The 14,569-nt window shown below is 35.5% G+C and overlaps 2 protein-coding genes across 5 annotated transcripts in view; one reads left to right on the forward strand and one right to left on the reverse strand.

Moving 5' to 3' along the window:
• The window catches only part of LOC119582509 (heme oxygenase 1-like), a 5,785-nt gene extending 2,793 nt beyond the window's left edge, over positions 1-2,992 (reverse strand). The window contains exons 1-3 of one of the 3 annotated variants that reach the window (XM_037930797.1): positions 2,871-2,992; positions 1,184-1,267; positions 124-227 (exon numbers count right to left, since the gene is read on the reverse strand). In XM_037930797.1, the coding sequence (XP_037786725.1) occupies positions 124-226 (103 nt within the window). In that variant the 5' untranslated portion in view covers position 227; positions 1,184-1,267; positions 2,871-2,992. Of the gene's footprint in view, positions 1-123; positions 228-1,183; positions 1,268-2,866 lie in introns of all 3 variants that reach the window. The other 2 variants (XM_037930798.1, XM_037930799.1) reach the window with 2 other exon arrangements.
• Positions 2,993-3,155: 163 nt separating this feature from the next.
• On the forward strand, positions 3,156-13,187 carry LOC119582510 (conserved oligomeric Golgi complex subunit 1-like). 2 transcript variants are annotated; one of them, XM_037930800.1, is made up of 21 exons: positions 3,179-3,220; positions 3,345-3,398; positions 3,783-3,932; positions 4,616-4,786; positions 5,604-5,778; positions 6,089-6,202; positions 6,386-6,587; positions 6,804-6,945; positions 7,090-7,205; positions 7,372-7,463; positions 7,607-7,773; positions 8,098-8,213; positions 8,361-8,468; positions 9,083-9,209; positions 9,305-9,524; positions 9,788-9,979; positions 10,100-10,254; positions 10,415-10,574; positions 11,100-11,222; positions 11,554-11,799; positions 12,819-13,187. In XM_037930800.1, the coding sequence occupies exons 3-21, from the start codon at positions 3,799-3,801 to the stop codon at positions 12,942-12,944; spliced, it is 2,886 nt and encodes a 961-aa protein (XP_037786728.1). In that variant the 5' UTR covers positions 3,179-3,220; positions 3,345-3,398; positions 3,783-3,798; the 3' UTR covers positions 12,945-13,187. The 2 variants fall into 2 exon arrangements, with proteins under 2 accessions (XP_037786730.1, XP_037786728.1); XM_037930802.1 differs by lacking the exon at positions 3,345-3,398 and having other exon boundaries at positions 3,156-3,220.
• The last annotated feature ends 1,382 nt before the right edge of the window (positions 13,188-14,569 follow it).

Here is a 14,569-nt window from a genome sequence, read left to right on the forward strand (position 1 = left end):
CACACACACACACACACACACACACATATATATGATATGGATGAGTATATGGACAGGTATGTAGCTTTCTAGCCAGTTATTACTTTACTGAATTAAATATATGGTAATATTCTTTACACCTACCAATTCCCAGTTTGGCATTTATCAATGCATCACTGACACTGTGAATTTCTCTTGTAACATTTCGCATTTGTTTAGTGAATGGCACCTCGTCAGTAGAAGACATCCTGAAATAAAGAAAAAGCAAGCATTATGTAGGAGGTATAAACATTTAATAGAGAGACAGACAGACAAATAGATGGATAGTAAGTTAAGCAGGTGACATAATATAATGTTACAAGGATGGGAGATAGGGAGACATATTGGTAATTAATCCAAAAAGATTCTTCCCTTACCTAAGCTCACTATTTCTTGGAATATCTCATACTTATGTAAGTGTTTTTCAACAACAGATTATCATCACTGCTGATACAGTATTTGTTCCTTCTTTGGCTGCAATCCCTGTATAATCTAAGTTCATGCTTGCCAAGCCTAGCCTATCCTAGCTTAATCTTGCCTGGTCTAGTCTAAATAGCTTAATCTTCCCCCGAGTTGTCTAGCCTAAAGCCACATCCATATTGGCAGTGAGCAGAAGTGGAAGTTTATTTTGTCTTTACTGAATAACGTTTCTTACATGAAATTTATTAAGCATTTTCTATATTTATTTATTTGCTGTAATTGAGTAAACACTTACAACATGAGGTTCAAGCAATAAAAGTTAACTGTTAACTCTTCCTATTTAATCCCTTTCACAGTACATTTGTCCTGATATTTTAGTTACAAAAGTTTCTGCTTCAGCTCACTGGTGTGGATGCAACCTAAGAAGTGCATATTACCTGTTTAATAGAAGGACTAGTCACATTGTATCTCCAAACTGAGAAACTAATTAGTTTCACAAAAAACAATAGGTTATGCAAAAGTAAACATATCTATATGCTATGAGTATATGCATTTTATAAATGGGGTGTAGAGACATGAAAGTGAGTGACCAAAACTAAGGCAACTAATCTGAATGGACCTGTGGTGAAAAATATCCATAGAGAGTGAAAACTTTTATTACAAATACAAATACAACAAATGTTTCAAGTGTTCCAATGTTAAAATACAAGTTAATATTACATAGAAGTACCACTACCATACTCACTTTCTAATAGTGATGAGTTGAGTATGTTAAAAGGTTCTCAGGTTTTCCTAGTACTCCTGGACTTCTGCTTTAGTGATTTCAACTCTGTAATATCAAGATCATATGTAAGATATTATCTTAGTGTGTGTTCTTTCTGTAAAATATAATGACTTAACTTCCTTGTATCATTTATAAATCTATTTCTGCAAAACATTATTAGATTTGTGAAACTGGCTATTCTTCAATTATTTCCAACTCTCAAGTTTCTTTGGAAATGTAGAAAATGTATGTATATCTCAGCTTTTATTTAATTTGCTAAGCTCTTTGAGGCATATCACACCATATTTCAGAATCGAATATTCTATTAAAGCAAGCACTCTAAAATAACCTCTGTATCTCCATTGATAATTACAAACTAATAAAGATCAGAATAATAAGAATAAAGTAGTCTGTGCTATTGTAATGAACTGTTGTCTTTAACCAGGAAAGAAGGCCCAGCTATAAGAAAATATATTTATAGTTCATATAATCCAACTTTAGTGCAATATGATGGTAAATAGTACAGAAGCTGACAAGGAAGAGTTGAAGTTTGTGTGGTCTATCTGTAGCAAACATCCTGGTTTGGGCACACAAGATTAACCCAATGCCGGCAGGAAAATACTGAGCTCTCTTCTTCTTCTTCTTCTTCTTCTTCTTCTTCTTCTTTTCTTCTCATCTCTTCTTTTCTTTTCTTCTTCATTTTTTGTGAAATGTCTCTGTACATAGATGGCTCTGTTAAGGCTTAGCCACAAAGGAGTAAATTAGTAGACCTTGTGACCTTACCTGATTTCACCTTTCCTTGAATTGGTGAGAAAGACATATTTTTTACTATTGCAATAAATATCAAAGATGTTATTTTCATTATAAACATTATAATTACTATAATGATATACACATTAGTGACAGCAAAATAAGATCATGTGAAATATTTTCATAAATCAAGAAAAAGGATAAACTGGCAAGACAGGCAGTACTTGTAATTGGCTCATTGGTGTCTTAGTACAAGTGTAGCCATCTATGTGTAAAAACAATTAATAAAGTAAACTCACAGTGGGCATGGCATGTACGTACACGCCATGCCCGGCGGCACTGGGTTAAGGGCAAACAACCCTCCCCACATGTACTGTAAAACAAACATTACTACTTTAAGGTAAACAGAGGTATAGCAGTTTGGTGCAAGGCATGTGTAAAGGTAGTAGACAGAAAGACAAAATATACTTAGTAACACACTTTTTATTTGTGGTATTTGCATTGCAACTTGACACCTTCAGTCATTATGTAATGCACTTCCTAAGCAATCCATCAGCAGTACTATTGTTACAAGTGACATGGACATTTTAGTAAAATTTATGGTTTTAGGAGTTTTTCCTCTCTCTAACACCGCATTACTCTGTTCTTATCAACTTGCGAGGGTAATACCATAGAGGAAAATTGTCCTATTTTCAGTCATTCTGTTCTTCACATGTGAAACGTAAACTATACCAAATCTATCTCAAAGTTTACTAAATTATTAACAGCTTCCTCTTGGTTTTAAGTCCAAATATAATACTACGAACATGACAGTCAAAAATTCGAAGTGCGGAATAACTACTTCCATTAATCTATTCAGTCTTTTAAGACATTCGCTAACACCATCATCTTACTTTAGCATATTACAAGTCTTACCGACCTGATGAACGCAAAAGGAGCTTGTATTTTTCTTAAATATGATCCCACCGGAAATTCACACTGATTGGCAGTCTCTCCGCGGTTTGTTTACTCCATCAGCTGATTACAAAACCCAGTGACATAACTAATAGAAATTTAGACGATTTAGTACTCCATTCATCTCTCAAAAGGATGTAAATAAATATCCCAAAATCATATGATCATTTTTAAATGGTAATTGTACTAATCTAGGGAAAAGAAACCTATGTTGTGATTTAGTGACCCCTTAGTGTTCTCGGAATCTTTGTTGACGTTACTGGTCGTCTCCTGCCAACACAACACAGGGCTTTGCGGAAGAAGGTGGATTCTAGGGTAAGTTGTCTGTTAAATATCTGGAGAACGTGCGCTGTTAAGTAAAGGAGGCTACGGGTAGGAGTGGTAGTTAATCTGTTTATAATCTGGTACCTTCATTGTGTGATGTTTCTCTTTTTTGAAGGTGTTTTAAGCGCAAAGAAATAGGGTGTCAAGGACCGGCAGCCGATTTTGACAAGTGAGTATCCATGACAGCTTCTTATTATTAGTGCAGTATTTTTATAATAGGTTTTTCAATAACTGTCGGAGTAACTTGCCTTATGACAGTTATTTTTTTGGTTTGACTAGTAAAAGTAACTCCATTTCATCTCTAATGTCTCTTCTGTAATCTTAATCTATTTTTAGACTTCTTTATATTTATTACAAACATATAATTAGTCATGTTTATTCAAAGCCATGGCTTCTGCACATTATGCTACAGCAGTCTCACAAGCCTCTATCATGTATATTCTGTATATTCTGCAAGATAGAGCTTGGTTTGTTTTTTTGTATTCATTTTAAGCTTTAACTAAAAATTTCTAAAATATTTCCCACAGAATTCATTGATGCATTTAAATTTCAGATATACATCCGGAGTCATGCCTGCCGTAACATCTGAAGATGATGTGACCCTCTTGTTTGAGCGCCACACTGTGGTGCAGGTGCAAGACATCTTGAAAAAGACACGATCTGACATTGAAAAAAAGAAAGAGGATTTGCGTGTTATGGTTGGGTAGGTTTCTTTTACAGTACTTTTCAACCCAGTGGCACTAGGGTATATTTACTGTCCACTTTAAATTTGTTGAAGTTTACACATAGATGGTTCCACAAGGAGCCAATCAATATTCCCTACATGACCCCATCAGATTTCCTTACTCATTGAATTTTCAGGAATGATGTCTTTTTCTAATGCTGTTGAAGTCAATACTGTCATTATTATTTTTGAAATTATGATTATTATAATGTTTTAAAGGTACTAATAGCTTAAAAGATAAAAGATAATCTTTCCACAAGCCAAGATAATTGGTAAGCAAGGGAGATAGGACTAATAATTGACATGGCACATGGGCACTTGACAATAAGTTCAAAATTGTGCATTCATAGAGGTCAATAAAAGTATGACGACAGCTTCTTTTTCAAAGAAATATTGAAACTTGATCTGAATCTTTAAGCAATGCAATGTTTGGCTAAGTTTAAGAAAAAATATGTGTATATAATTTATAAGTAAAGAGTTAAAGTACATTGTATGTAACAAAAATTAGCTGGCACTAGCCAGATCATATAATCCTTTAGGATATGCTTTACATAGTTCTTAGTCATATTCATAAGCCAGAGTTTGGCAGTGATCTTGTTCTTGAAAGTTTGCTCAGATTATTTATAGTTTACTTTAATAGAACTTTATGCTTTGATTTTCAGAGAAAGATATAGAGACCTTATTGAGGCAGCAGACACAATCTCAGAAATGAGAAACAGTGCAGAGGCAATCTGTGGCAATATCCGTACCATGGAGGGACTTTGCGAAAGTTTGCAACAGCGTGGACTCATTGGCTTCAAGACACAGAGCCATCACAGCAATGGCACACTAAGGTACAAATTATTATCCATTTTCTGAGAATAGACATCTGGGGTCTTAGTGATATTTAGCCAGTGTTATTGAGTGATAGTATTGAAGTCACCACATCTGATTTGATTGTGATTTGAGTTGCCTGATAGGAAGCTACCAGGCAACCAATGAGAATAATGCCATAAATAATAAAAAAAAATTAAAAAGTTACATACATATGAGCTGCCTCCTGTATGGAGTTCTGTTGTTGTACTGAAATTGAACAAGTCATATTTGCTTAAAACAGATGCCTTTCATTTTTCCTTTCATTTTTCTATCTTGCATAATTTTTTATCCACATCTTGTGTAGAATTGTTCAAATATTAATGCTTTACTATATGGATATGATTTATGCTTGATATCAGGTTTCTTAACTAAAAATGTCCAACAATTTACTCTTTCAATAAATTCTTCTCCCTTGAAGTCCATTAAAGAGAGGATAGTTTTTGCTTTTATTCTTCTTTCTACCTTTCTTTTAACTCATATATTTGCAGTGTTGTGCAGCAACAACATAAAAATATTAGTTAAGTAGCTGTTGTGAAAAAAATTTGAGTTGATGCCTTATTATTTTGAAAATTATCATACAGCTAGCCTCTTGTTCTCATTGAAAAAAAAATCATGAACATAGCCAGTTCATTTTAGACTCTTTTGCAGTATTGTAGACCAGTGAGTACAACTCTTAAATATTAAGTTTTATGAGCTTTTTTGTATAGATGTACAAGCTTTGGAGTAGTTTCATTATATGGCCTTTTATTTTGTGTTATAATGAAATAAGGTCTAATATTTATTAAACATTCACAGATCACCAACACCAGGATCTCACTATTCAGTAGCAGTGCAAGTAAAGCTGCTTGTTGCTGTTCCGGAGATTTTGTGGAGTCTTACTGAACGCTGCCATTACTTGCCAGCTACTCAGCTGTTGCTCCTGGCTCACCATACTCACACAGCCCTGCAACTGGCACCTAATGCTTCAAAGGTATGTTTGTGGCAATATTTTTTCTCTCCTTCTTTTCTTTCCTGTTCCTTGAGAAGAGAGAGATTGTGATTTCAGTTATCATGGTTATAGCTAGATGCTTTTCATATCTTTCAGTTTGATTTTTCTTTATTTATTTCTTTATTCAAGATTCAGAAAGGCCAGTTCCAACTATTAAGTCTCATTTTACTCTCCTACAATAGATCTTTTATATTTCTTGAATATTGTGTTGTATAATCCTGAAGCAGTATATATCTGTCTCCTGGGACTTGATGCTTTTGATGACATTTAAAATGTTTTATTTTCTTTTCAGATCCAGTCTTGGTTTCCTGTTATAGAGCGGCAGTGGGCTAGCATATCACAGTTCCGTGCCACAATTGTCAGAGGTTGCTCAAATCTCATCAGCTCAGAGGTTGATGATGTCCAGGTAAACCATACTTGCCCTCATAAAGTTGTGAGCAGTTTAATCCATCCAATCTATCCAACTTAAGAAGGAAATGGCACCTTACTTTCCATTCATATTTTCTTATACTGATGACATATTTGTTAAATTTCTTTAAGGGCAGTAGGTAATGTATGTTACTCTGATATTCTCTCAATCTTATTCCAGGCTGTATTAGATGCTGTAGTTTCAGTAATGTTAGTGGAAGGATGCAGCTCCACAGATGCTCTGTCTCGGGTCCTTCAGCTGCGCCATAGTGCTCTCATGTCTGCAGTTGCACCAAAGCCATCTGCCACTGCTAAAGCACAAATTTCACAATTTGTTACCTTGTTCCTAGCTACTTTGAATATCATTCATGCAGTCTTTGGGAGTAAGTACAGATACCAAAAAGTTTGGTAGAGCATGTATCAGGGAGTGTAGACTATACTTGGACTAATCACACACCTGTAGGCAGTAGCTAACTTATATTGTTTCAGGTTTTTTTTTGTGAGGAGTTCATACAAATGTAGCAAAAAATATATATATTTAGGAAGTTTGGATATAACAAATGTTTTGGATTAAATATCTGACCATTTACACCTTCCAGAGGGTAAAGAGGGGCAGAGCCTTCTTGAGAAGCGTTTGCAGGAGATAGTCCAGGGTGAAGGAGAGGATGGAACACCTATAGCTCATCTTCAGGAATCTTCACTTACTCTGTCCTTTCTGCCTCAGTCCATCAGAAACTTCAGGTGAGTGTCAAGCAGACATTGGCTCTTTTGTTTGAAATAGCTGAAGATTAACTTGATGTGAGACTATCGTGTAGTATAAGATAGCTTTAGAGTGAGGGATTGCAAAGTTTTCATCTTATTTTTGTCTGTTTAATTCTTTGGCAGACCCTCTGTACAAGGACACTTGGATTCGTTAAATGATGACATTCTGAAGAAACAGGTTACTGACTGGCTAAACCTGGTATTGAAGGAAGCATCACATGCTCTTGCAGTATTACTTTGTAAGTTAAAGCATTTCTCTTGTTTTCTTCATCTTCTCATTCCTCTTTTTCCTTCTGCTTTTTCATTTCTTCCTATTTGTATTACATTATTCTTTGTGATGTTTGACACAGAAGTACAGATCATGCCAAGATATGTTACATTTTGTAAATCTTATTTTGTTTACAGCATTCTCTACAACCATCAAGGCCCTAGCTATGATCCGTACAAGTGTGTGGGAAATTTGTCAAGCCAAAGTTGAAAAGGAGCAGTGGAAAATGGTAACAGGCTGATTTCTTTGGTCTCTGTGCTGTTAAAAGGAATTAATGATTAAAAAGAATGGTAATAAATAAATAGGCAAATAAATAGATAAAGTTACTTGTCATGCATTACCTATAATTGTTTGAATATTTGGATCTTCCAGACAACAGATGTCCTGTACGGATCCTACCTTGACCCCTGGGATTCAGTTGTCCGAGGTCAAGTGACAGAGAGGGCGCGTCAGGTCATTACATCTCAGCTGACCAATGCGAAAGAGGCAATAGTCCAAATGGTAGCCAAACTTGCTGATGACATAATTGCAGACCCCAAGTGAGTTAAGACATTAATTTTTAAGTATCTGATATATGACACATAACTTTGTAGGGTTGAATTCTCTGTTGCGGAGGCAGACAAGAGTAATCTTTTTACATTTTATAAAAGAAAGTTTCATTTAGATCAACTCCTCATGTGTTTTAAAGTGAGCCTTATGCCAGTTTTGATTATGCTGTGTATTGATACATTGCTTCAGAAACAAGGTATGATTGAAAGTAAAGTAAGAGATGCTGGTCTCTTCGTTTTCATGAATTTAAATTTAATGTTTGAAATGGATGGGAATATATTTAGTTACTAAAATATTATATATATAAATTTCAGGATTTGCTCAGAGGAAGGAGACATCACCAGCTTTGTGTGGAGTGAATCTGCTGGCGACTTGCCGGAGCGAGTTGGATGGACTTGTGCCTCGTCACGATCTGTCGCACAAGCAGGTGGTAGGTTGAGCACTTACTGCTTATTGTATTTTGTTTTTCATATGTAATTTGCTTTGACATCACATTTTAGTCTTTGGAGTGTTTTAAGTGTGTTCAGTTTTGTGTTCACCCAGGCTTTTAAGTTTGTTCAATTTTGTATTCACCCAGGTCTTTACTACAAGACACGAGGATACACCAGCCGGTTACAGACTATCTGCAGAGCACTCAATTCAAGGCTGACGGCTCTTCTGCAAGATGTTGGCCATTACAATTCAGGTATACAAAAGTTCAATCAGTCGAGACAGTTATTCTAATTTCATAGTTAAAAATTTGAAAGAATTGACATACTAACAGTTGTACCTTGCTATCATAAATTTGTTGATATATAAAACATAATAAAAAAGGGGGGAATACGAACCTTTTAATAGCATCACACAGGCAAACAGTATATGAAGAATAACTTCGGTAAAATGCAAAACGGTATATTATAATACTGGACTGAGTAATATAATACTGTACAACCACATAATTGTGAACAAAGTAACATGCAAAATGAACTTCTGCCAAACCAAACCCAGATTATTGGCTAAACAAAGACATAAACAAACTAGGTAAGACAGTTACAAGGTAAAATAGTTGTTTTATTTCATGTCGAAAATATAGATTTTAGATATTTAGTAGCAGCAACTGAATTTTTATTCGTGATGTCCAAACTAATAGTGATGAAGGGCTGTGATTGTGGGGAAGAAGAAAAATGTGCTGTTTGTTTCACATGACACTTTAAGGTAAATTAGTCAACTGTTTTTCAGGATCCTAATCCCAATACTAAGCAAAATTCACCTGAATTTTCAATGTCGGAACAGTACTAATTAATCTTCATTTTTAAAAAGGTTCAGCAAATGGAGACCTGTGTTTTGTCAAGGACAGCCCAGTTGGAGAGGAGGATCTCAGTGCCAAAGAAGACTACACTGCATTGCTTAACTTCCTTCAAGAAACAAGTACTTCAGTCTTTACACAGTGAGTGTCCTTTAAGCTTCTGTAGAATTGGCAGATCTGGTTTATCATATTTTTATATAGAATTTCATTGTTTTTATTACACCTTTCCCCCTCAGACTCATATCAGAGTTGGCAAACCTTGCCCAGCACCATATGGCTCAGACAGCTCCCAGAGTTCAGGATGGATGGGACGATGATGTAGATGGAGCTGCACTGAGTGTTCCCTCGACCATCCTGGTGGTCATAGGTCGTGTCTGCCTGGCCTTGCCCAACGTTTGCCCACAGATGCAGATGTGTGCCTCAGCAGCGAGTCTGGCAAATCCAGATATTGCAAGGGTGAGATAATATCAAAAGATATAGCATGATACTGAGATACAGTATGATACTGAGAAGAGATGTATTTTAGGGATTTTTGTTTGGGATTCTAAATTTGCCTCTTTTTAGTCCAAAGATCTGTGCAGTGGCCACTATTAATGCAAGTTTGATGGTAAAGTTTCCTCATATTCCTAAAAGGAATCTTTATGAATGTATAATGTTTTCTCTTTATTAGACAAGTCTTAATTGCAAGTAACTGCTTAATAGAAAATTGTTTATTTCAGCGTATATCAATGGGATCAAAGTTAGAAACTGACTCCTGGACAAAAATGCGATCAGAGTTCCAGGGAGCCAGTGGACGCCTGTTTGGACTCTTCCTTACGTCCCTCACATCGCACCTTGGCACCGAGATCAAGACATTCCTTACCACAGAGCTCTCATCAGGAGGAGTAGCTGCCGCCATATCCTATTTTCCGGTAACTAGTGTTGGATATGGTCTGAAAGGCTTGACAATAGGATGAAATTGATTTACTTTTGAATTAATTTCTTTGTATAATTTTATTTCTAGATATTAAGTAGGTGTCATCTTCTTTCAGACTTGGGAGATAGTAGATATTGAGGAAGAAGGGGAAGGTGGAAATATAGTAAAGTCATCTATCCATGTCCCTGCTCACCCCACACCTGCTCTTACCCAAGCTCTCTCCCGACTGTGCACATCAGTGAATTGCGTTGCTGCCCATACTATTACAAGGTGAGAGAAGAACATCACAGGATTCTTATATGTTGTGTATTTTGTGTATGTTCGTGGGCGACAATTACCTTGAGACCAGTTTCATAAGTCACTGGTATTTGGCTCTCCTGCCATAGTAGGGAATATGTGTCTAAAGTTTATGGTTATTTTATACTTTCAGGAATGCTCAAAGTGAACTTGCATCATCTGCTTGTGAAGCTGTGACGAGTGCCTACGAAAGTGCCTTAACCGACACAAAGGAAGTGAACCAAACACTTGCTCTACAGCTCATCTTTGACTTGCGGTTCATTCAGACCATACTTCTTCCACGGGATAGCAAGGTTTGTAAGATTTAGCAAGATCTAAGAATGAAAGAATCTGTAGGTACAAATCTTGACTTACCAGTAAACATATGTGGTATTTGCTAGGAAAGTACAATGGTAGATTAATGGGCTCTGATATTTATTATTTTTCATAATTTTATTTTGGAGGATGACTCCAGTTAGTGTCTGTTAAAGGTAATCATGAAGAAAAAAGATTTTTGAGTAGATTGGTTTTCATTGTTGCTTTAAGTCATAAATGCAGTAGTCTGATTTCAAACTACTAATAACAATCCAGTTTAGAGTTTGACATGTGGGGGGGGGGGGGGGTCATGTGGGTGTGGGTGTGTGCATGGATTTGTGGTGTTTGTGGTTGTCTCTGTGTGTGTCTGCATGTGTCTGGGTGTTTGCATTTATGTGTCTGATTGCACATGTCTGCAAGTGTATGAATGTCTCCAGAGAAATGTAAGTATGACTTTTATTTATTTATTTTTTTTTTTTTTTCCATACAAAGTAATATAAGAACTAACATCTTGTCTATAACAGGATGTTGGGTCTCGACTGACAGCCATGATACAAGCACTGGAGGCCAAAGTTGACCCCTTTGACCTAGATGTATTTACTCCACACATATCTTCGAGAGTCAAGTTGGCAGCTCACAGAGTGCAGGTCAGAAAGCTTTTTTCTTATAACTCAAAAATGACAACAAAAAGTGGTGATTTAAGTTTGCATTCAGTAATTTTGTTGAATGTAGTAGGTTCTGAAGAGGGTCCTGGAAGATGAGCAAATCTGGGTTTGTGTATCATATTTAACATCTGTGATGAAGGAGTTGCATGAACAAGATATTTTCTGAGATTTTGTTTTGCACATAGTGAAATAACGTGTATTATGTATTATTTTATCACTAATGCCAGCCATGTATCTCATTGAATCCTTAATTCATTGTTGAGGAGAATTTACAATTCATAGTTCTCATTAATGTCTTTTTTCACTCCACAAGGTGGTTCTGGGGGCCATACTGTCACGTGACCGCCAAGTTGTTACCGGAAGAGCGCCGTCAGTGGGAAGCTCGGCGACAACATCCAACAATGCTTTGCCAATAGTTCAGGCGGTGGAGATCCCACGCTTCTCCAATGTGCCTCTCCCTATCACGCTGTCAAGACCCACCATTCATACATCCATAACCACACCAAACTTATCTGCAAGTGTGAATGAAGGACTTACTCCAAAACTTAGCTCAACTAAGGTGGGTTCTGTTCAAAGGTTTCTTCTCTTTGTTCTTTTTCATTATTATATTTTTCAACTCTTGACAAATATGATTCTTGTATTACACACCCCTTTTTTCAATGTATTTGTAGTAAATATATTCCTGAAGTAATTAATATTGAAATAGTTTTTTGCTCATGTTCTTAGAGGATATTGTTTTATGTTTACAGCAGCTTCATCCTCTTTCAAAAGAGAAATGAGAGTATGTCTGAATAAGGTGTCACTTATTGCATGAAGTGAAAAAAATAACCTTGAGATATATGAAATTTGATTTGCAATTTGCAGCCTAGGTGTACAAGTTATAAGTTACAACTGTACACCTTTTAGGGCATTTAGTGAAGAGAATTTTATTTGGTTTGTAAACTACAATTGCAATCAAATTTCACTGTTATGAGCTTTGTTTTTGTTTAATACTGGAGTTTATAAATTAAGTTATTTTCATTTTTTGTTTGTTGTGGTGCATTTTTTTCAGTGAAGTGGCATTTAAATTGCAAAGTGCATGCAATATATTTTTATTATCTAAATCTGAAGTGTAGCAGTGTTTTCTTTTCTTAACAATATATAGGAATTTACATCAATGAAAATACTGATTTGTTAGTAAATGCAGATGGTGATACAGTGCAATAGTTTTGCACCATTAACTCTCTCATATTTTATTATTATCATTATTTTTTATTTATTTTATCTATTTATTTTTTTTTAATACTTATATCCTCTCAACTAATATTCTAAAAAACTGTCTGTAAGCAGCATTGCTCAGCTCTGTTATTTTTCTTTTTCTTTTTGCTTAATTTTCTTTTTCTTTCTTTTCCACTCAAAAGACCAACTTTCCCACAATGAAGATGATATTTAAGATAAGATTCTTATTTTTTAGATTATGTAATGTGTACATATTATACTTCTAAGATGATATTTTAGATAAGATTCTTATTTTATAGAAGATTATGTAATGTATACATCTTATAAAGCCCAGCCACTCAACTCCTTTCACCCAACCAGGATCAGAGCAGCCCTTCGTCAGCTCGGAGAGAGATGTCGTCAGCAGCTCTGTCAGCCTCCCGTAGCGCTGCCTCCCTGCTGTCAGCCATGAGCTCTTCGTGGTTCGGCTCCTCCTCCTCGTCTTAGGGTTAAGGGCGTTTGCTCAGGGACCGTGGTACATAATGGGGTGATAAGTTATTTCAACATGTAAAGCTCTATAGTTTGAATGTGGATTAGTATTATGTGCATTGTGATATGGATGTTATTAAATAAGAGTACTGTTATGTTATGCAAGATTAGTTTTATTTCAGTTATGTTTGATGCACTAAAGGATTTTAATTTGTTTGCTGGAATTGTATCATTGCGATTGAATAAACACTTCAGCTCAAAGGTTGTATTTTTTGTTAGTTTTGTTATTTATTTAGTTAAAAAGTGTTTATAGCACTTTAATATTTTGATTACAGATCATTATGAAGTTTGTGTTATTGGCAAATTTATTATTGAAAGCATACAACACTAGACAGTGTCTTTTGACAACAGTAAAATATTAGAGGGCCGCGGTGGCCGAGTGGTTAAAGCATCGGACTCAAGACTGTCACAACGGCAATCTGAGTTTGAGGGTTCGAGTCACCGGCTGGTGCGTTGTTCCCATGGGCAAGGAACTTCACCTCGATTGCCTACCTAGCCGCTGGGTGGGCAAACCAGACCAAGTCAGTGACAGTCCCAGAACAGGGTAAATAGAGATAGTGACTCGATAAAAAACACCGGGCGGAAGGCAATGGCAAACCACCGCTATAAATTGCCAAGAAAATCACGGAAATCCATGATCGCCAATGTTCTTGTGGGACAGGGCACTTCAAAAAAAATATATATATATTAGAATAATGATTATATTTTCATCAGTTTGATTGATGTTTAAAATTACTTTACAATTTGTGTGTCTTTAGCAGGGGAAGGCCTTCTCCTGAGATATCCTCTTTTCTTTTCTTTTTTTCTCTATAGGAAGCACATGTAGTTTGCTTAATCAGTATTACATTAAATACTTTCAAGACGCTCTCAGAAGTTTCAACTTTTAACATACTGTAGTCATCTAAGATTTCAGCATCATCAGAATTGCAAATCACTTCTTAGAACAGACTCCTTTATGCAGATAGAACCAAAATATTTGATTATCTGACACATGCAAACTACAAAGAATGAGAAAATCTAAATATACCAATTGGTCATTACAATCACGGCAAATAGGGAATTGAAACTAGGTAATTTGGACAAAAACAAAGTTACTCAAATCAATTTCCCTTTGCTATTTTTTAACTACTACCCCTTCCTTCCTCATTTCTCACAGATTACCCAATCATCTCTTTCTAATTTGCTTTTTATCAAACAGTTTAGAAATAGCAATGGTCTTCCAGTGAAGTATCATGAATATGGAATATCTTAAAACTTATTTTGAAAGTGAATAAAGACAATGTGCAAGGAAATAATCACATGTTCAGATTTATAAGAGGTTTGCTGCAAACCTTTTTTAAACCTATCTTGATATTTATCCTCATTTATTTGTAATTCAATTTTCAGATCAATTCAGTATAGTAAGAGGATCTTACTTTTGCAATATAATTTTCCCCAATGTCGGTGAAAAATCCACCCTGAAAGTTTATCAGTTTTTGCCTAATTATGTTGAACTAAATCAATAGAAACCTGTTATTAAGGAAAACAAGAGAATATATACAGTGTATGAGATTTTTTGTCATTTATCCCATGAGCATGTAAAC

Source organism: Penaeus monodon, chromosome 16, assembly GCF_015228065.2.
Source record: "Penaeus monodon isolate SGIC_2016 chromosome 16, NSTDA_Pmon_1, whole genome shotgun sequence".
In the NCBI taxonomy this organism is placed as follows: domain Eukaryota; kingdom Metazoa; phylum Arthropoda; class Malacostraca; order Decapoda; family Penaeidae; genus Penaeus; species Penaeus monodon.